This window comes from Astatotilapia calliptera, chromosome 4 (assembly GCF_900246225.1).
Source record: "Astatotilapia calliptera chromosome 4, fAstCal1.2, whole genome shotgun sequence".
Lineage (NCBI taxonomy): Eukaryota > Metazoa > Chordata > Actinopteri > Cichliformes > Cichlidae > Astatotilapia > Astatotilapia calliptera.
This window is the reverse complement of record NC_039305.1, coordinates 19,705,409-19,725,928: the sequence shown is the minus strand read 5'-3', so window position 1 is coordinate 19,725,928 and position 20,520 is coordinate 19,705,409. Positions and strand designations below refer to the sequence as shown.

Below are 20,520 nucleotides of genomic sequence, written 5' to 3'. Positions count from 1 at the left end.
ACATAGAGTGTAAAGAGGTAATTGAAGAAGAAACACTCAGTGCATCATGGGAAGCCAGTTGCAGCATAACTTAGGGAGGATTCAGGGTCACCTGATCCAGCCTTAACTATAAACTTTGTCAAAAGGAAAGTTTTAAGCATAATCTTAAAAGCAGAGAGGGTATCTGTCTCCTGAAACCAAGTTCAAAGTTTGTTCCACAGAAGAGGGGCCTGCAAGGTGAATGCTGTGCCTCCTATTCTATTTTTAAATAAACTATGAACCAAAAATATCCAGCAGTCTGAGCATGAAGTCAGGAGAATCCCACACACTGACATGTACAACCTCTGGATTCACATTTAGCAGCTATTATATGGGCTGGATCAGACAAAAGGGCTGGAGTGGGTTTCCACTATTGATAGTGGCAGTGGTAGCAGTAAATTCTACTCTCAGTCAGTTCAAGACCGGTTTGCCATCTCCAGAGACAACATCAGGCAGCAGCTGTATCTGCAGATGAACAGTCTGAAGACTGAAGATTCTGCTGTTTATTATTACACTCGACACTCACATTGACTAAAGGTGGTACAGCGGCTTTACAAAAACCTTCACAATTTTCGTAAATTATGGCAATCTTTACTTTGTCATTATGGACTTGGTCAAGGTGTTAGCTTTGGACAGGCTACAAAGTATTCTGTGAAGAATAAATCTGATATTAAAAAAAAAGATTTCTGTTTCTCTTCTTCTGATGAAACTCACTTTGTCTGTCTTGTTTAAATGCCCATATTCATCGACAAGCTCACGTCTAAAAACACAAGATGTTTAGACTTAAAGATAATTTCCGGTTACAAGATGAGCTTCCCAACCCCCTGAAACACGGTCACACTTAATGCAAATTAATTCAGAATTCTAAAAGCTGATCCTCATAATATGGAGAGTTTAAAAATATGCCTGATGATTTAGAAATGCATAGAAAAATTTTTTTTTGTGTGTTTCATTTTTCAATCTTAAGCTCGGAGACTCATTCTTTTCACTTTCAACTCAATGTAACATTCTTTTAAAGATTCACCATGGTCATCTACAAATATTACAGTTTAATTGAGTGTGAGTTGATCCTCTTGACATGTTTTGATGGTCTCTGACAGAATCTGAATTAATGGTAAAGAAAAAAAAAGGTCTGGAAAATAACACAAAATGAACCTGTACATTCTCTTACTCTAAGTCTATCATCTCCAGAGATGACTCTGACAGGAGTTTGCCTGCTGGAGTAAAATACAGTCAGAACAAAGAGCATTCAACAGCTCATCCGTGGGAGTGGGTGTTAAGGCGTCTGGGAAGGAATCTCAAAACTGGATTATATAGATGGCAGACAGTTGGTGTCGTAAACCATCAACTGTCTGCAATCAAAGATGGTTGTTCACAGTGCACATATATCACTTCTTTCACTCCTCTTTCAAACCATCTGTCTTCTATGTCCAAAACAGAGAACAGAGAAGACAGATGATAATCACATGATGGGGTGATTATCAAAAATTCCAAAGCAGGTGTATCTGCAGATGAATAACTTGACAACTTCTGATTCTGCTGTTTATCACTGTGCCTGTGACCCAAAGTGACACAAGAGGAACAAACTCTTTACAAAATTTGATTCAGAGAAATTAATTGCTATTGAACTTCAGCAACACTATGAAAGAAACAATAAATGTGCAAGGATCTGCAACACATTTAACAGAATTCATTAAGCTCAGACTAATTGGAATAATTTTTCATACATAATTTGCTCGTTGTTCCACCATAGTATGCACTGTAAATTGTGCAGATACAGTTAAGTCCTTAAGGATTTGGATTAACTTTTGGTTCCAAATACTTCTGGACTTATCTGTACCTGCACAATACAGACACTAATTATTACTGTTTGTCTGTAGGTACTGAAGGTGAAACTAGTGATCTCACAGACTGACCTGTACATACGCAGGGTTCAGTGGTGATTATAATAATGCTTGGATCAGACAGGCTGCTGGAAAAGGACTGTTAAAGTTGTTAGTGTAGGAAACAAAATTTTATCACAGTTTTTATACACTTTGCTATTAGTATTTATTTAGAAGATTTTTTACATGTTTCTGTGATACATTGAAGATTCAACACTCATTTTTTGGTTAAACAAAGGTATTGGGGAAAAAAAAGATGCACTGTACAAGTGGTGAAATGAATAAAACCAGCACCTGTTTATTTATAAGTTTAGTATCAATAAGCAGAAATGGAAAAGTGTATTCCTCTTTGAGGAGGAGGAGCTGATGCAAACTGATCTGCCATATTTGAATATTTTTGTAGACTATAACACAGAGACTATATGACGGACATACACCACTATAGGTTTGTCATAGAAAGGGCTTTGATCATGGATCGACATGAGTTCATGGCTGTTGTTCTCATCCTGTCAATTAACTGGGCTGGTAAGGATAGGACAGTGCTATTAGAAATAATTTAATACAAAGAAAAATGACATGTTTTAAATACAGAAGCTAATAATGTGATTGTCTGTAGGTACTGAGGGTCAAACACTGACTGAATCTGGACCAGTAGTCAAAAGGCCAGGAGACTCCCACAGACTGACCTGTACATACTCAGGGTTCAGTGGCAATATTTATGCAGTTTGGATCAGACAAGCTGCTGGAAAAGGACTGGAGTGGATTGCTAGAATCAGTGATGATAGCAACTATATCTCTTACTCTCAGTCAGTCAGAGGCCGCTTCACCATCTCCAGAGACAACAGCAGAAAGCAGGTGTATCTGCAGATGAGCAGTTTGACAACTGAGGATTCTGCTGTTTATTATTGCGCTCGAGAGCCACAGTGACACAAGAGGAAGAAACTGTGTACAAAAACTCAGCCCAAGTTAAAATGGGAAATTTACATTCACAGAAAGGAGCTGTAATTTAACAATTTAACATGTAAAGTCATAGAAACAAAAAAATGTGTATGAATGATGGACACACTTATTCTCTCCTTGCTGCTCTCTTTATGCCCTGTGAGCGATTTTGTAGCTGTTTATAGTGATGCCAGTGGAAGTGTGAGGACATATAGAGGTCACCAAAGGTAACAGACCCAGTACGATCTATCACACTCATGGCCAGAGGAGTCTGTATTTTCCAAACTGTGAACTTTGCATATCTCTCCCCTTGACATGAGATTTTAACACAATGGGAACTCCTTCATTGTCTTTTTTCAACATGCAGGGTAGTCCAATAAAATCGTGCATCTTAACCCAAACCAAGAGCTATTCACAACATAACCATCATCGCCTGTCAGAGACTGGCTGCCAAAAAATCACCAGCAGGAATCAATACAGTCAGTCCAGCCCTTTTTATTGTTATTGTGAATTTTGCCTCACAGTACCTTTGTTGGTTGGTAGAACATAAAAACATAAAATCAGAAGCAGGTTTGATTTATCAGGAATCATAACTGCTCAGTGAACACAAAATAACAAATATTCAACATACAAAGAAGTGTTTAAAGCTGTGATTTAAGCTCCACCTTCTCTTTCTAATCAGCTGAGTGACTTTGATTATGTATATAACACTATGGATTAGAAAGAGTGCACAGGAGACTTTCATAAATACACATTGAACATGAAACGCAGCCACCAACACACTTCATAACTGGGGCATAGCCATGAATTTAAATGTATTTACCCTCAAATTATAAAGTAAATAAATAAATGATAAAAAAAAATGTGTTTGTCATTGTTTTACATGCCTGTGTTTAATCTATTTCAATAAACACATAATATAATGAATCAATAACTTTTCACACACACACACACACACACACACACACACACACACACACACACACACACACACACACACACACACACACACACACACACCCACACACACACCCATCCTGCACATATTTTTTTTCTCTTAATCTCGTGGGAGAATTCAATGTAAAACTTGTGGTATTGACTCTATTTATCTAACTTCTGGGGGGAGTGTGCACACAGAGTAACATGATGGACAGCAGTACAGGACTACTGCTTTTAACTGTCTTCTGGGCAGGTAAAGAGTCTAAAATATCTCATTTTAATATAGTTTATCTTTAACCTTTTTCAGCATTTTTGATATATTTCACAAAATCCATTCTTGTGTAATTGACAGGTGTTGATGGTCAGACTCTGACAGAATCTGAACCAGTCATTAAAAGGCCTGGAGAATCCCACACACTGACATGTACAGCCTCTGGATTCACATTCAGAGACTACTATATGGCTTGGGTCAGACAGGCTCCTGGAAAAGGACTGGAGTGGGTTGGTTATATCAGTAGTGGTGGTGGTAGCACCAAACACTACTCTCAGTCAGTCAGAGGCCGGTTCACCATCTCCAGAGACAACAGCAGACAGCAGCTGTATCTGCAGATGAACAGTCTGAGGACTGAAGATTCTGCTGTTTATTATTGTACTCGAGACTCACAGTGATGCAAAAGGGAGAAATCCTGTACAAAAACCCAGCACATTAAACTAAGTCAAAATTAGATTATCAGTGACAGAAATTAAATTTAATTTATGAACAAACACAGAGACAAAAAACAAAAAAAACTGTTGTTGGGAAAGGGCTAATGATTGTTTTCATTTGTATTTGGGAAAACCAGAGTCTGGTTTGTTTGAAATATGTTTTTCAGAAATTGAAAAACAAGAAAAAAACAAATAATAAACAAAAACACTATATTTCTCTTTATGGTATCAGTGTTTTTGCTTAGATTACTCCATGTGGCAGGAAAATCCATGTTTCTCTTATAATCATGTCTACATTCAAACTGGGCTAATTACAGACTGAAATAAAGACTCATATGAAACCCTCAATTACATCAGAAGAGGAGAAGCTTCCATCTGAAGCTGTTGCTGCTGGCTGCAGGACACTGTAAACGCTTTTATGGCATTTACACCAACCATGTATTTTTTCACAGGTGCAGAGTTTGAAGAGGTGAGACAGCCAGCCTCTCTGACTGTGCAGACAGGTCAACCTCTGAGTACTCGACATCAAACATGTTTTCTATGATGATTAGTAAGAGGAAAAATATTCTGGGATCATAAATCATTAATTCTACTCGAGTAATTCTCTCATTACTTGCAAATGCTAATTTTGTTTCCACATGTTTCTAGACATATGATAATGCATGCAATACCATAGCTGAACTTCTAGCAGTGAAAGAGCCAGAGGCACCTTGTGTAACATGCTGATATAATAGCACAGGGCTATTGTTTCATGTTATAATCACATTTATTTTTAAAATCGTACAAAACGCTGTAACAGAAATGAGCACTCTTTTCTCATACAAATCTTTAGTCTGTGGAGTGGAGTGCCGAGTGGTCCTGTGTATTGTGTGGAGAGCAAGAGGGCGCATCTTCAGCCTCAGAGTGATGAACATAGTCATGTTTCTGCTGCCACTCTTCAAAAAAAAACTGTGGTAATAATGTAATTTTAAAGACCTCAGACTAATAATATGTCACATGCTAAAGATAGTGATCTGTACTGGAGGTCAAATTCCAAATCAATCTGAATGCAATACCTGAAGATGTTCTATGTTTTGTTTTATAAGTCACAATAACAGAAAGCACCAGAGCTGAATTATACAAAAAAGCATCAGCAACTAACCACCACACATGCCAAGAGAAACTTGAACCACATTTTTATATTCTATATCTCACATTTCGTCGAAAGTTTTGTTTGAAATTTTCTGTCACACCAATCACAGCTGAAAATAGACTACTGTATTAATATGGTGTTATTTTTGTGCCAGTATTCTGAGCACACATAAAAAGATTTTGAGCGCATGTAAAAAGAAAAGCATTTTAAGGAGAAAATTATTTTGAGCGAAGAAAAGCTTAATTTGAGCCAACAAAATTCATTGCTGCGTGCATAAAATGTATTTCAGTGTTTGCTATTATTCATATACACACACTAACAGCCCGTCTCGCTCAGTTTTTGCATTTGCTCTTTCTCAGATCTCTGTGGACATGCTCGCAGTGTGTTGCTTCCGCTCTCAACATAGCGCGAATGGTTGTCTGGCCCTGCGACAGACTGGCGACCTGTCCAGGGTGTACCCCGCCTCTCTCCCTATGACAGCTGGGATAGGCTCCAGCGCCCCCGCGACCCTGACCCTATTTTGAATTTCACCCGTCATATCCCCCGATGTAAAATGTTCTGTTCTTATTTAAACAGCTGACTCAGAATTAAATCTAAGATTAAAAACATTTAAATTCAGGAGCAAACATTTTCACCGGGAGCAAAAACAGCATGTTAATATGTAGAGATCCTGAAGGCTGCTCCAAAAATGATCAGATTATATGTTAAATATTTGTTCAATTCTCTTCCAAAACCCAGCTGTCTATTGTAAGTTTTGAGTGTCTACTAAAGTAAAAATAAAAGCATTCAAACATCTCACCTGTTTGTTAATATTCAGGCATACATGTATACTACTTTTATTAATAGAGAGATTAAGCTTGTGTTTCTGTCATGTATTGTGCTTAACTGTATGAAGCTTATTAGACATTATGAAACAGATGATACGTAAAAGTGAATTTTGCCAAATTGCTTTAGATACTTTTTGAAATTAAAAAAGTTGTTTTTAAAAATGTTTTTTACGTGCGCTCAGAATACTGGCAAAAAATAACGCCATATATAAAACAAAATGAGGCAACACTGTGCAAATTAATGCATATTTAAATGCAGTTTCCCCCCTCCCTGTCAGGAGGAGTCATGCAAAACCTAGATGTTTCCCCCTTCTACTTATCTGACCACCAAAGAACAGTGGACACAGATCAACATGATGGAGTATTTGAAAGGACTACTAATTTTATTTATCTGCTGGGCAGGTGAAAACATTCTAACATAACACATGCTGGTCTTTTTTTCCATCAACCTATTTATGTTATTTATGTTCTTTAAAAAAATAAAAATTCTCTTGACAGGTGTTGATGGTCAGACTCTGACACAATCTGAACCTGTGGTTAAAAGGCCTGGAGAATCCCACACACTGACATGTACAGCCTCTGGATTCTCATTCAGTGGCTACTGGATGGGCTGGGTCAGACAGGCTCCTGGAAAAGGACTGGAGTGGGTTGCTACTCTTGATAGTGGCAGTGGTAGCACCAAATACTACTCTCAGTCAGTCAGAGGCCGGTTCACCATCTCCAGAGACAACAGCAGACAGCAGCTGTATCTCCAGATGAACAGTCTGAGGACTGAAGATTCTGCTGTTTATTATTGTGCTCGAGAGCCACAGTAACTGAAGGTAGTTAAGCAGCTGTACAAAAACCAAAAATGTACCTTCACAATTGTAATAAAGCAGGAATATTCAACTAAAAGCTAAAGAGGTCCAGTGAGACATTTTGTTGATACAAAGGTCCCTAATGATCATAAGTATTTAGTGTGATATATAAATAACACACCTGAGTGTCAAATGAAATTAAATCAGTACAATTCAAAAAAAAAACTTATGACAAGAAATTTGACAAATAATTCAAAACCTCAAGCACCATAGAACTGAACATATATGTATCACTGCTGAAAATTCCCACCATTGAAAGGTGAAACTTGTGCATGTTCAAATGAAGTGCTTAACTTCAGGGAAGCTTCATGCGAGAAGCTTCTTCATTTCTAACTGAAGAACTGAAGAAGCTTCATGTATGAGAGGTGAAACGTCTTCAAGAAACCTCAAGAAGTCCAGACGCTTTTCTTTCCAAGCTCTTTAGACTACAAAGACCTGAATGACTGAGAACCTTGACAGACATGTTACATATTGATACTTCTTAACCAGGCAACAGTGTACGCGTGACTTTCATCAAGCAGGGTGCAGTTTTCCATTTCTTCCTGTGAGATACATGCAAAATTTGTTTTAGCTGTTTTCTCTTCTTTTTTAATTGTTCCTTTTTCTAGGGTGGAATGACCGTACACTACACATGTTTAAAGATGTAAAAAAAAAAAAAGAAATATGTAAATAAATTTGAATTTATTTTGGATCTTGAAACACATACAGGAATGAACGCCATGTAAAAACTCCATAAAAATTTCAATAAAAATTTTTACCATCAAGGAGAAGAAAAGTTTTCTCACTGATTAAATTCATTGGTTAAACTAAACCTCACAGAGAGCCTTAATTTAATAATAAAGATGGCATTGGGTTTCTGCCTTCTGCCTGATTTAATAATGTATTTATATATTTACTGGTTATTGTATTTTATCATGAGCTTTTATATTAATTTATATATTTACATAACACAATAAAGACATATTAGGTTTTGCTTCCTGTGAGGAGGAGTTAAGACTAAACCCAAATGTCTTTCACCTATATATATATATATCAGTACAGAAAGTTTGACAGACAGCAGCTGGCACACAGTTTAGCAGTATGGGCTACAGACAGTAGTACTGATTTTGACGATCTGCTTTGCAGGTGAAATAGATTCTATTATTACGCTGATTTTAGATCTGAATCCAGCACATTTAATCAGGTTTTTTTAAATTCTCTTTATAGGTGTTGATGGTCAAACCCTGACTGAATCTGAACCAGCAGTTAAAAGGCCTGGACAATCCCACACACTGACCTGTACGACCTCTGGATTCACATTCAGCAGCTACGCTATGGACTGGGTCAGACAGGCTCCAGGAAAAGGACTGGAGTGGATCGCTTTTATACACACAGGCAGTTCTGAAATCTATTACTCCCAGTCAGTCCAGGGTAGATTCACCATCTCCAGAGATGACTCCAGCAGTAAACTCTATCTACAGATGAACAATCTGAAGACTGAGGACACAGCAGTTTATTACTGTGCCCGAGACAACACAGTGAGAGAAAATAATAGGAGAGTCATACATAAACTTCCTCTTTTACAGCAACGGGGAGCAGAAGAGAAAAGATTACTTAAGCTTTAGAAATAATGTTGTTTATCATGAAATTATCTTTGTACTTGTGTATTCTGTGGTTTAAAATATCTACATATTGCAAAAATTATAATATCTCAAAATGATTAATTGATTTAATTAAAAAAAAATTCATTCATTGCCTATTGTCAAAGGATCATTCTTTATGAAAGAAAGAAGATCAATCAGTACATTTTGTTTTTTAAAGACTTTTAACTCTTTAATGCTATGAGTGCTGACTCATCTATAAAAACTTTATCACTGACGTCATGCCAACACCTCAGTTTGAACATAAACCATGTTTCCTGTACCTCTGTTACTGTTTTGGGGGGCCTGGATTTGAGTCTGTCTGGCCACAGTTGTTCTTTTTTAGTAAATTTTGATATCTTGCAACAAACAATTTTCTTGTTTTTAACGATGTGAAGTGTGAACATCTGACACAGTTATCCTCTGTCTCTGTGTATCCGACCATCACTTGTCAGGTCTCTTATTCTGTTAGTAACTATCACACAGCCTGGATCAGACAGCCTGCAGGGAAAAGGACTGGAGTTTTTTCAAAGTGCATGTTTTGGATCCATGACATACTACAAAGAATAATTAAAGAACAAGTTCAGTTTGGACTTACAGTCTTCCAGCAACAAAGTGACTCTAAATGGACAAAATATGCACCTGAGCATGTTGCTGTGTATTATTGTGCAAGACACTGACAGTAACACAAATCATCAGCAGGTTTGAACAAAACCCCTTAAAGTCTGAACACTTGGAACATGAAACCACCAGAGGAGGCGCCCTAAGACCACTAATGACTTCAGGACCAGACCAAGTCTCTTTAATTACTGTATAAAGCATTCTTGATGTGGAATCATATAAAACAGATAAATGATTATATTCATAATAGAAGGCATACATTGTTTTGTAACTTGTTCATTTATTGACAGTCTGTGAGCTGTTAGTGTCCAAAGATTGTTTTTTTTTTTCATAATACTTTTTATTAATTTGGCATATTGAGGAAAATATCTGTGACTGAAATATATCAGCATTTTGAACAAAATGATTTGAAAATACTGGCAGTTTAGTTTGCCTTTAATCACTCTAACAAGATTAATAGAACATGCATTCTAATAATGGATTTAAAAAAATTTGTTGTTTTTTTAATTCGGAGGGTTCATCTTTTTGAATGCATTAAACTCTTTTATTTAAACTTTTAAATCAACAGTAATTGATATTTTACTAAATAGTCTTATCATCAGCATCCTCCTTATTATTCTTAACAAAATTCATTGTAATATATTAATAAAAGCAAAATGTATTTTAGGACTATGGGATTTCCAGTCATAAGTAAGGTCTGCAAAATAAACAAATCAATTTAACTTAGCAAGCGCGTCATGCGCTGGATTAATTCTATGCAAATTCTGTGGCCTTTCCTTTAACACAGCTATAAAAATTTGACAGCAAACCGTCAGTTTGCTTCACAGCAGATCAGTTACAACATAAAACATGTTTTCTGTGGCTCTGCTGCTGCTTTTGGCTACTGGATCCTGTAAGTCTCTGTAGACTTTTCAGTGGTTAATTCTTTTGTGGTACAAATTTCTTATAAAACATGTTTATTTTTCTTTTAACAGGTGTGCAATGTGAACAGCTGACACAACCAGCTTATGTGACTAAGCAGCCAGGCCAGCATCTGTCTATCAGCTGTCAGGTCTCTTATTCTATGGGCGGCTACTACACAGCCTGGATCAGACAGCCTGCAGGGAAAGGACTGGAGTGGATTGGTAGCAAATATACTGGAGCTTCATACTACAAAGATTCACTGAAGAGCAAGTTTAGTATAGACTTAGACTCTTCCAGCAACACAGTTACTCTAAATGGACAGAATATGCAGCCTGAAGACACTGCTGTGTATTACTGTGCCAGAGAGCCATAGTAACACAAACCATCAGCAGACCTGAACAAAAACCCCACAATGCCTGAGCAGCTGGTTTGAGAGACAGTATACAAAAACATGTACTGGACTGGAGTGGATTGCTTACATCAGTGGTGGTGGTAGCTATATCCACTATTCTCAGTCAGTCAAAGGCCGGTTTACCATCTCCAGAGACAACAGCAGGCAGCAGGTGTATCTGCAGATGAACAGTTTGAATAATGAAGACTCTGCTGTGTATTATTGTGCTCGACACTCACAGTGACACAGGAGGGAAAACACACTGTACAAAAACCCCTAACACCCATGTCAAGTGGAGTCCTTGCTTTATAGCCTCTTCCTATTCATGACTCAAAGCAAACTTCCCAACAGTCTATTATGAAGCCTTGATATCACGCTGTCAGTTGCATCAGAACAGAAGCTTCCATGAGAAAATGAAAAGCAGCATTGCATTAAAAAAATAGTATTTACATAAATTTAGAAAAGTAAAGATCCTGGGGCCCACCTTTGTATAGAGGGAGCAAGAAAGACGGAAAAGACTAGAGGATCAGCAATTTAAAAATATGGTAAACACACTGGAGAACTTTAGAAAGTATCCTACAGCAATCCACAGTTTTTTGCTAATTAACGGCAACTCTTCCCGTCAAGTAGTGGATAAAAGAAGATGTTTTTGGGTACTTTAGGTGCTCCCTCATTTCCCAAGTTGTCACCACAGTGGATGATGGGGAGGAGTCCATGCAAAACAGACATCTTTAAAATCATTACTGTATATGTTGCAGAGCAAAGGCGAGGGACTCAATCTGATAGACAAACTGTAAAGTGGAAGTTAACTGACTTTTACAATGATCAAATCTGTTTATTTAATTGTTTTTCTCTTTGTGTTTTCTACCTTGTCTGGTAAGGATATAAAAAGCTGTTGGATAAGAAGACATACTGTATGCATACAAATGATTGTGCTAATGAACCACAGAAATTAACATTTCTGTAGGTACTGAGGGTCAAACACTGACTGAGTCTGAACCAGTGGTTAAAAGGCCTGGAGACTCCCACAGACTGACCTGTACATACTCAGGGTTCAATTATAATATTGATGGTGTTTGGGTCAGACAGGCTGCTGGAAAAGGACTGGAATGGATCGCTTATATCAGCAGGAGCAGTGCCATCTTCTACTCTCAGTCATTCAGAGGCCGCTTTACCATCTCCAGAGACAACAGCAGAAAGCAGGTGTATCTGCAGATGAACAGCTTAACAGCTGAGGATTCTGCTGTTTACTACTGTGCAGAACAGCCACAGTGACACGAGAGGCAGAAACACTATACAATAACTTAACTTGCCAGGTGTACTTTTGCATCTTTTCTGTGATTTCACATGTTCACTTTTTTTTTCAACTGCAAATTTTCTTACCAATAATATCACAATTCTTGACTCTTAACACCACACCGAGTATTAAAACAATTAGGTAATAAAAAATAAACTAAAAAAGCTAAGCAGTTACTTTTCATATCAGTCTTCAGAAAGCTTCTTATTGATTTTAAATATAAAAATAGAAAAAGTGCTCCCATATGAAGGCGTAGTGGTCAGCACTGTTGCCTCATAGCAAGAAAGTCCTAGTTTCAAATCCATCATCTTGCTTGCATGTTCTCTCCGTATCCATGTGGGTACTTCAGCTTCCTCACTTCAAGTCACCTTTGACATCAGCCATGTTCTCTGTATGTATGATCCATCTGCTGGCAGTTGGACTCTGTGAGGAGCTGCATATGAATAATAAATACAGAAAAAATGCTAAATATTGAGATGAATGACGCATAACCCACAGTGATGCAAACCACACACTAACCTGCACAAATACCCAGCAATCATAAAAATTAATCATGGCTCTTCATTCTTAAATTCTCATGAACATGGTAATATTATTACTATTATTATGTTATTACTTTTTTCCAATCTCTGAATGTTTTTATTGTTAATATATATAGTCTTAGTGTGAGTCAAACATCTCTTCAACTCGAAAAGCCTGCTTATAATATGTCCCTTTAAATAAACTCACACTGGCAATATTCTGCAAAGCACTGATGTATTTATTGCCAATATTATCTGGTGTAGGTTATAGAGGGAGTGTTGGACTGAACATCTTCATGTTCATTATATATCTGTGCTGCTATATTAATACTTTTCAACACATTTGTTCACATGGAAAAATGAAGTGCAACGTGTCAGGACTGTTTCAGCTGTTTGTGCATGAATGAAATGGATCCCACAGTGCATCCTGTTTAAAATATTGCTAAGCTGCCCCAAGTGCCTTGTACAAGCTTTATTTCCTACTAAAATATTACTGCAAACAGGCAAAGCAATACTAAACCCAAACAGTAAAAAGTGCAATTTTTGCAGATCTGCAACCTCTGAAAGAATTAATATATTTCCTGTGAAAATGCAGGAAATAATGTCTTTCTGCAAAGCTTTCACCATGTTTGTTTAAGGCTGGAAGACATAACAATAATGTGCTGAAAAAAAAATAAGGACAGGATGTACCTACTCATATTTCTGTTGCTATATTTATGAATCGTATGGTCCTGAAATGAATCAAGTGCCTTTTGAAATAATAGATAATTAGTTAAATTGTGTAATTAAGAGGCACTTATAATATATTTCTGAATCTGACAAATGACTGAATTAGTCAGTTTTGTCAAGAAAATAGCAGACATATTTTTAAAACCACAGGTGCACAGATGTGTTATAAGAAAAAAAACAAGAGATTAAACTTTCCTTTGGATTTGAAAATTTGAATGAGTAATAAGGTACAACAAATGCTAAGCAAAGATGAGTCCTGGCAAGTTTATATCACACTATTATATTATAGCAGATTTTTCTTTTGGCTCTAACTGTACCAACACTGGTGCCTCTTGTGTTTGATTCTATGCAAACTCGGTGTCCTTCCTCGCTACTCAGCCATAAAAACTCCTCACATCTTTGGGGTGGAGATACCAGAACATCACCCTCAACATAAACCATGTTTTCTGTAGCTCTTCTGCTGCTGTTGGCAGCTGGATCTCGTGAGTCCCTTTTTATTTGTCAAACTCAATAGTTTATCATTAACGGCTTTACCTAATCATCTGTTAAAAATAATATTTTCTATTTACAGGTGTAAAGTGTGAGCAGTTGACACAGCCAGCCTCTGTGACAGTGCAGCCAGGCCACCGTCTGACCATCACCTGTCAGATCTCTTATTCTCTTAGCAGCTATTGGACAGGCTGGATCAGGCAGCCTGCAGGGAAAGGACTGGAGTGGATTGGTTCCAGATATACTGGAGGCTCTGCTTACAAAGACTCACTAAAGAACAAGTTCAGCATTGACTTAGACACTTCAAGCAAGACAGTGACTTTAAATGGACAGAATATGCAGCCTGAAGACACTGCTGTGTATTACTGTGCGAGAGATACACATTAACACAAACCATGAGCAGACCTGAACAAAAACCCCTCCGAGCCTGATCACTTATGAAGCTGCCAGAGGAGGAGCTCTAGGATCACAAATGATTGCTCAACATGGTTGAAGGAAAAAGGAAAATCTAAAAATGCTATGGTCCATATGTTCTTATCAACAAATCAAACTTTGTTCCTTTTATTCTACACGGATTTCGCTTTCATATATCATGTTTGAAAGTACTATGAAGTCAGGTTTTAGATCTTTGCACAGCAGATAAACTCCTCTAAATGAAACCAGCAACTTAAAACTTCTTTTGTTATTATCTCTAGTGACATTTCACTTTTGTAGGTGCATTTTTGAGAAATATTTAATTTAAAAGTTTTGTATTACATAGAATAAAGGTTACCCTTTAGAGTTAAATGATAAGAGACTGCTGAGCTTGTGGTGTATTGTTGATTTTGAGAGTGTTATTGGCATAAATACCTACCTTCTATGTATAACCATGAATTAACAGTTTTTTGTCATTTTAAGGAGATGCAAAACTGATACCTGTGATGTATTTATATATGGTGGATTGCACAGACTTCTAATGTTATGGTCTGTTGTGTGGCAAGATGATTGTGGACCCAGATCAGGACTCAGCAGACAGACTTGAACTCTAACACAGCTTTATTTGCTGGTTACAGGCAGATTGCACTAATGAGCTGTTACCATGTCTTTAGGTATTGATGGTCAAACATTGACTCAGTCTGGGCCAGTGATTAATCAACAAATCGGTCCTTAAGTTGACCAAAAACCCCAAAGACCTAAAACTTATCACTGATTTCAGCAGGAGGAAGTCCGACCTTCAGCCCATCTTCATCATTGGGAAGTGTGTGGAGAGGCTGACCAGCTTCAAATTCCTGGTTTCTGAGGATCCTCACGAGGATCAACCTAAATTTGAAGCTGCTGACCATCTTCTACCACTTCTCCACTGAGAGTGTGCTGACGTATTGCATCTCTGTGTTGTTGTCAAGCTCCACTATGGCACACAATAAGCCACTAAGAAGGGTCATTAACAATACCAGAACATCACTGGACACCTGAAGGACCTCTATAGCACTTGCTGTCTGTAAAGGGCACAGAGCATTTTGCAGACGTGAACACTCGTGATCTTATACATGATATATCTGTAATTATGATCATAAATTAAAGAAATTCAGCAAACAATAAACTTAAATAATCTTGTATGAAAAAACGGAAAGACAAATGCAAATCGCTACCATATTTTCTGGGACTGTCATGTTATTAAAACTTATTGGAAGGGAATACATGCAGCAATACAAGAGACATTTGGAAGATATTTACCTTTGGAAAGTAAAACTCTATTTTTTGGACTTATGCCAGAAGGATGGACAAAGAACGATAAATACTTGTTTAATATTTTACTGGCAGCAGGCAAAAAAGCCATCACAAAAAAATGGCTTTCTTCAGAGAGCCCAACTATGAACATGTGGATGAACATCACAATGGACATTTACAGAATGGAGAAAATGACAGCAGATGTGAAATACAAGAGGGACCTGTTTGTATCACGATGGAAGAAATGGATGAACTACATTAAAAAAACGCAGGCCAGTTTTTGCTTTTGCTTTAGATTTTGACTTTGTTAACTACTAGAAGACTAGAGGAAATATTAGGGACATTAATGGAAACAAAAACAAACTCCCTATATTTATTTATTTATTTTTCTTTCCTTTTTCTTTTTCCTTATGTATTTTTTATTTGTTTTGTTTGTTGTTTCCTGTTTCGCTTCTTTTTCTTTTCTTCTTCTTCTTTCATTCTTGTGGATGTTTTGGTTGTTTGAATGTAGAGAAAAGAAAGGAAAAAAGATGTATGTACTGATGGATGGCTGAAGTTGATGGTATTGTGTGGTGATTCTAGAATGTCAATAAAAAACAAACCAAAAAAAAACAAACCAAAAAACGGAAAGACAGCACACTTAACAAAACTGAAGTAAATTAAACTTCAGTTGCATGTTTAAAGTCATATCACTGGCTTGTGACGAAGGACTTTGTGACAGTGGTGAATCAAAGACATAAATCATATGGCTAATATTCAATTTGCATTTATTCACTATCATAATAAGAGCATTATGGGGCAGGAGTTGAAGATCTAAAAGAAACAGTAACAGTGCTGGAGGAATATACTTAGAAATACTTACTATGAGGAGGAGCCAATGCAAAACCTAAATGTAATCCAGCACTTCTTATGTGACTGGAGAGAGGACGACAGACACTTCAACATGATGGGCTGTAACATGAGACTGTTGCTTTTAACTGTTTGGTGCACAGGTGAGAAAATATCCTCTGTCTTTTAAAATTTGCCAGCTTGCAGAAAATCACAATTTTCTTATTTTTCTACCAGGTGCTTGTGCCCAGACTTTAACAGAATCTGAACCAGCCATTAAAAGGCCTGGACAATCACACACATTGACCTGTACAGCCTCTGGATTAACACTGAGCAGCAACTATATGGCATGGATCAGACAGCCTCTTGGAAAAGGACTGGAGTGGATTGCCTGGCACGATAGCGGCAGTGGTAGCAGGAGATTCTACTCCCAGTCAGTCCAAGGTCGCTTCACCATCTCCAGAGACGACAACAGACAGCTGCTGTTGCTGCAGATGAACAACCTGAAGACTGAAGATTCTGCTGTTTATTATTGCGCTCGAGAGCCACAGTGATTAAAGCTGTTTTAGTTCCTGTACAAAATCCTCTAGCTTTCTACATACAGTTTACGTTTACTTATTAATATAGATAAATGTGTCTTGTGTAGTTGCATAATGTAGTATACAAGCACACACACACACACACACACACACACACACACACACACCATAAACATTCAAACCACCTCCAAACTTGTGTGAAATGTAAAATGATTACTTATCCTGTGTCCCTTACAATACACTCACATTGATAAGATTTGGCACACTGTTACTTTACCTGCAGCTGTTTGTGGCTTGACCAAATCATGTATGTTATTTAGCCTGAAAATAGCATATATAAATTAATTTATACATAAATTAATGTTATAACTTATTCATACCAACTTGGTTCCTGTGTTTATCAGTTTTCCCAATAGGTTTGTTGCCTTATAAATACAGACACTGAAGTGCATTAGCACAATACGGCTGTCTGTGCACTAAATAACATAAGTATTAAAGGCATAAAGTGCCTTGATTGAGCTTTACCTTTGGACATGATAATTAATCTACTAAAATATTACAGTTTTTATTGCAAATTCTGTGTTACAGGGCAAATTTAAATAATGCAAAAAGCTGTTCCTGATATTACAGGATAAATAATTAAATGCTGCAGCACATTCTTCATGCATATGTTTCAGTCAAGTAAACAGCAAACATGATTTTAAAAAATCAGCAGTACAGTGATCCTTTCCATAAAAAAGCAATTAGACTTTATTTTTTATGTATTTTCATGAGGTAATATGGTTAAACAAATTTTAGGCAAATGTGATCTCGTGGCAAGTTTGGCAGCTAGTATAGTGACTGCGCTACTTGCTCTAGTTTACAAGCACGTGTTTTGTTCTATGCAAACATCACTCAGCTTCCTCGCTACTCAGTCATAAAAACTGCACACATTTTTAGGTGGAGATACCAGAACATCAGTCTCAATTAAACCATGTTTTCTGTAGCTCTGTTGCTGCTGTTGGCAGGTGGATCATGTGAGTCTCCTATATTTGCCATATTCATCAGATTATCTGTAACAACACAATTTAATCACATGTTAAAAATAACCTTTTCCTTCTTGCAGGTGTACAGTGTGAGCAGTTGACACAGAAAGCCTCTGAGACTGTACAGCCAAGTCAACGTCTGACCATCACCTGTCAGGTTTCCTATTCTGTGACCGGCCGCTGGACAGCTTGGATCAGACAGCCTGCAGGAAAAGGACTGGAGTGGATTGGAAGCAGAGTTGGTGCAACTTTAGCTTATAAAGATTCACTAAAAAACAAGTTCAGTATCAGCTTAGACTCTTCCAGCAACACCGTGACTCTGACTGGACAGAATATGCAGCCAGAAGACACTGCAGTGTATTACTGTGCCAGAGACCCACAATAACACAAAACATCACTAGAGCTGAACAAAAACTGCACTCTGCCTGAACATCAGTAAAAGCACCACAGGAGGCGCTCTAAGACCACTAATGATTTTAAAGAGCATCCTCACTCTAACAAGATTTACCGTATATGAACTGATTGCTTCATAGTTGTCTCTTCATGTAATGAAAAAAGAAACAACAACAACAATACTACTACTACCACCAATTATACAGTTAATTACAATTATACCATTTTTTTCAGAAGGGTGGAGGGTCATTAACTAAAAAAGTATGCAAATGGAAGCTCAACTGATGTGTATTCTCAACATAACATATTATTAGTATATATAAAAGTCATTTTTTCACAGTACAATTGAACACGGAAAACAACAACAAAATATTGTTGTATAAAAATAAAATCTGTGTGAATGTGCTTTTGGTTTGGCCCATTTTGTGAATGCACTGAATACAATAATTTTTTTATCAGTAAACCAGTAAAATGATCCACGTTCCTGTTTGTCTTTTCCATATTTGGAAATAAGCAAGAAGATTTCTTCACTCAATGAGAGATGTAGTTGTTCATCTTTTGAAGATGTATTTTCAAGCCTTCAGGCAAGCTTGAGGCCTAAACTGTGCACTTTACTTGTAGTTAGTCTCCATAGTGTTCTTTCTATGCTATCAACAACATGAAGAGTGCATGATAGAGGATGATGATAATGAGATAATACAATAGAACCAATATCATAGCAAAAAAAATAAGCATGTGTCATTGGGGTCAGGAGCAGAAAGAACAGTAAATAAAAGATAAAGAAAGCAATAAATAAATAAATACAATTCTATTCATATCCTGAATGCTGTATCATAGATTGCAGAGAGAATTGCTGCTTGTAGCTTTTGTTGGGCAGATGATGATTTTCCCTGATCTTTAGTTAACATGCCCTTATTTTCTTTGGAGAACAATTCATTTGATTTATTTTTTTTTCTTTTCTTATTAATGTCTTTACAGGTGTTGATGGTCAGACTCTGACAGACTCTGAACTGGTGGTTAAAAGGCCCAGTGAGTCTCATACAAAAGTGTGTTGTAATTTTGCAAGACGAGTGAATGTGCACTCAGTTTGAATACTGGAGACACTGCTAGCAGAAATTGTAAAAAAGAGATAACATTTATAAACATTAACATTATGTCTATTATTTGTTTTTACTGAACAGAAACTTGGTCTCAAGCCTCAGGAAGTGGCAAATCAAAATGGTTCACTTAATCAAACAGATCACATATTTATTTCTTTATTTGTTACTGAAGTGATGTCCAAAACTGTCACTCAATTTAAAGTTTATGCAAACATTTACTTACATGTAGCATCCACTCCAGTTTCTCCAGTTAATATGTGACGCTCAGTTAAAGTGAGTTCACATGAGTCTAGCTACCTAATGTGAGGAGGAGTCAATGCAAAACTTACATACCTTACACATGTACTTATGTGACTGCAGGGAGCATAACAGAGAGCAGAAGTCACAAAGTTTAACACAATGGACTGCAGGACGGGGCTGCTGCTATTAGCTATCTGCTGGACAGGTGAAGATCTACAAGATTTACTCATCAATAAAATTCTGATAGACATAAAGGAACTGATTATTATTCAATTCTGTTTTTACAGGTATTGATGGTCAGACTCTGACACAGTCTGAACCCGTTGTTAAAAAACCTGGAGAGTCTCACAGGCTCACCTGTACCACCTCTGGACTCTCATTTAGTAGCTGGTGGATGGCCTGGATCAGACAGGCTCCTGGGAAAGGACTGGAGTGGATTGCAACTGAGGCTAATGGAGGCAGCAACTACTACTGTCAGTCAGTACGAGGCAGGTTTACTGCCTCCAGAGACAACAGCAGAGAACAGCTGTTTTTGCAGATGAACAACTTGAAGACTGAAGATTCTGCTGTGTATTATTGTGCTCGAGACTCACAGTGACTGGAACTAGTTGAACAGCTGAACAAAATCCTCCAGTGATCCTCAGACATTTTTCACTCATATGTGCTTGTGCATGTGATTTTGTTTTGTGTTTTTTTTTTTTACTTACAAATCCATTTTCATTTTTTCTTTGTTCATAAGACTTTGACAGGCTGATTAAAAGATCCAGATAATCTCACAAACTGTCTACTGACTTCAAGCTTACACAAAGTACTTAAGT

At 37.2% G+C, this 20,520-nt stretch overlaps 5 gene segments (V, D, J or C); all 5 read left to right on the top strand.

The window, feature by feature from the left end:
- Positions 1–3,983: 3,983 nt before the first annotated feature.
- On the top strand, positions 3,984–5,071 carry LOC113020955 (Ig heavy chain V region 6.96-like). The segment is given in 3 exon segments: positions 3,984–4,032; positions 4,132–4,435; positions 5,044–5,071. Coding segments are annotated over 3 exon segments (381 nt in total).
- A 5,318-nt stretch (positions 5,072–10,389) lies between these two features.
- Positions 10,390–10,816, top strand: LOC113020976 (Ig heavy chain V region 5A-like). The segment is given in 2 exon segments: positions 10,390–10,432; positions 10,515–10,816. Coding segments are annotated over 2 exon segments (345 nt in total).
- Positions 10,817–16,472: 5,656 nt separating this feature from the next.
- On the top strand, positions 16,473–16,959 carry LOC113021556 (Ig heavy chain V region 5A-like). The segment is given in 2 exon segments: positions 16,473–16,569; positions 16,643–16,959. Coding segments are annotated over 2 exon segments (366 nt in total).
- A 944-nt stretch (positions 16,960–17,903) lies between these two features.
- Positions 17,904–18,354, top strand: LOC113020968 (Ig heavy chain V region 5A-like). The segment is given in 2 exon segments: positions 17,904–17,960; positions 18,050–18,354. Coding segments are annotated over 2 exon segments (348 nt in total).
- Positions 18,355–19,852: 1,498 nt separating this feature from the next.
- On the top strand, positions 19,853–20,301 carry LOC113020964 (Ig heavy chain V region 914-like). The segment is given in 2 exon segments: positions 19,853–19,907; positions 19,990–20,301. Coding segments are annotated over 2 exon segments (357 nt in total).
- The last annotated feature ends 219 nt before the right edge of the window (positions 20,302–20,520 follow it).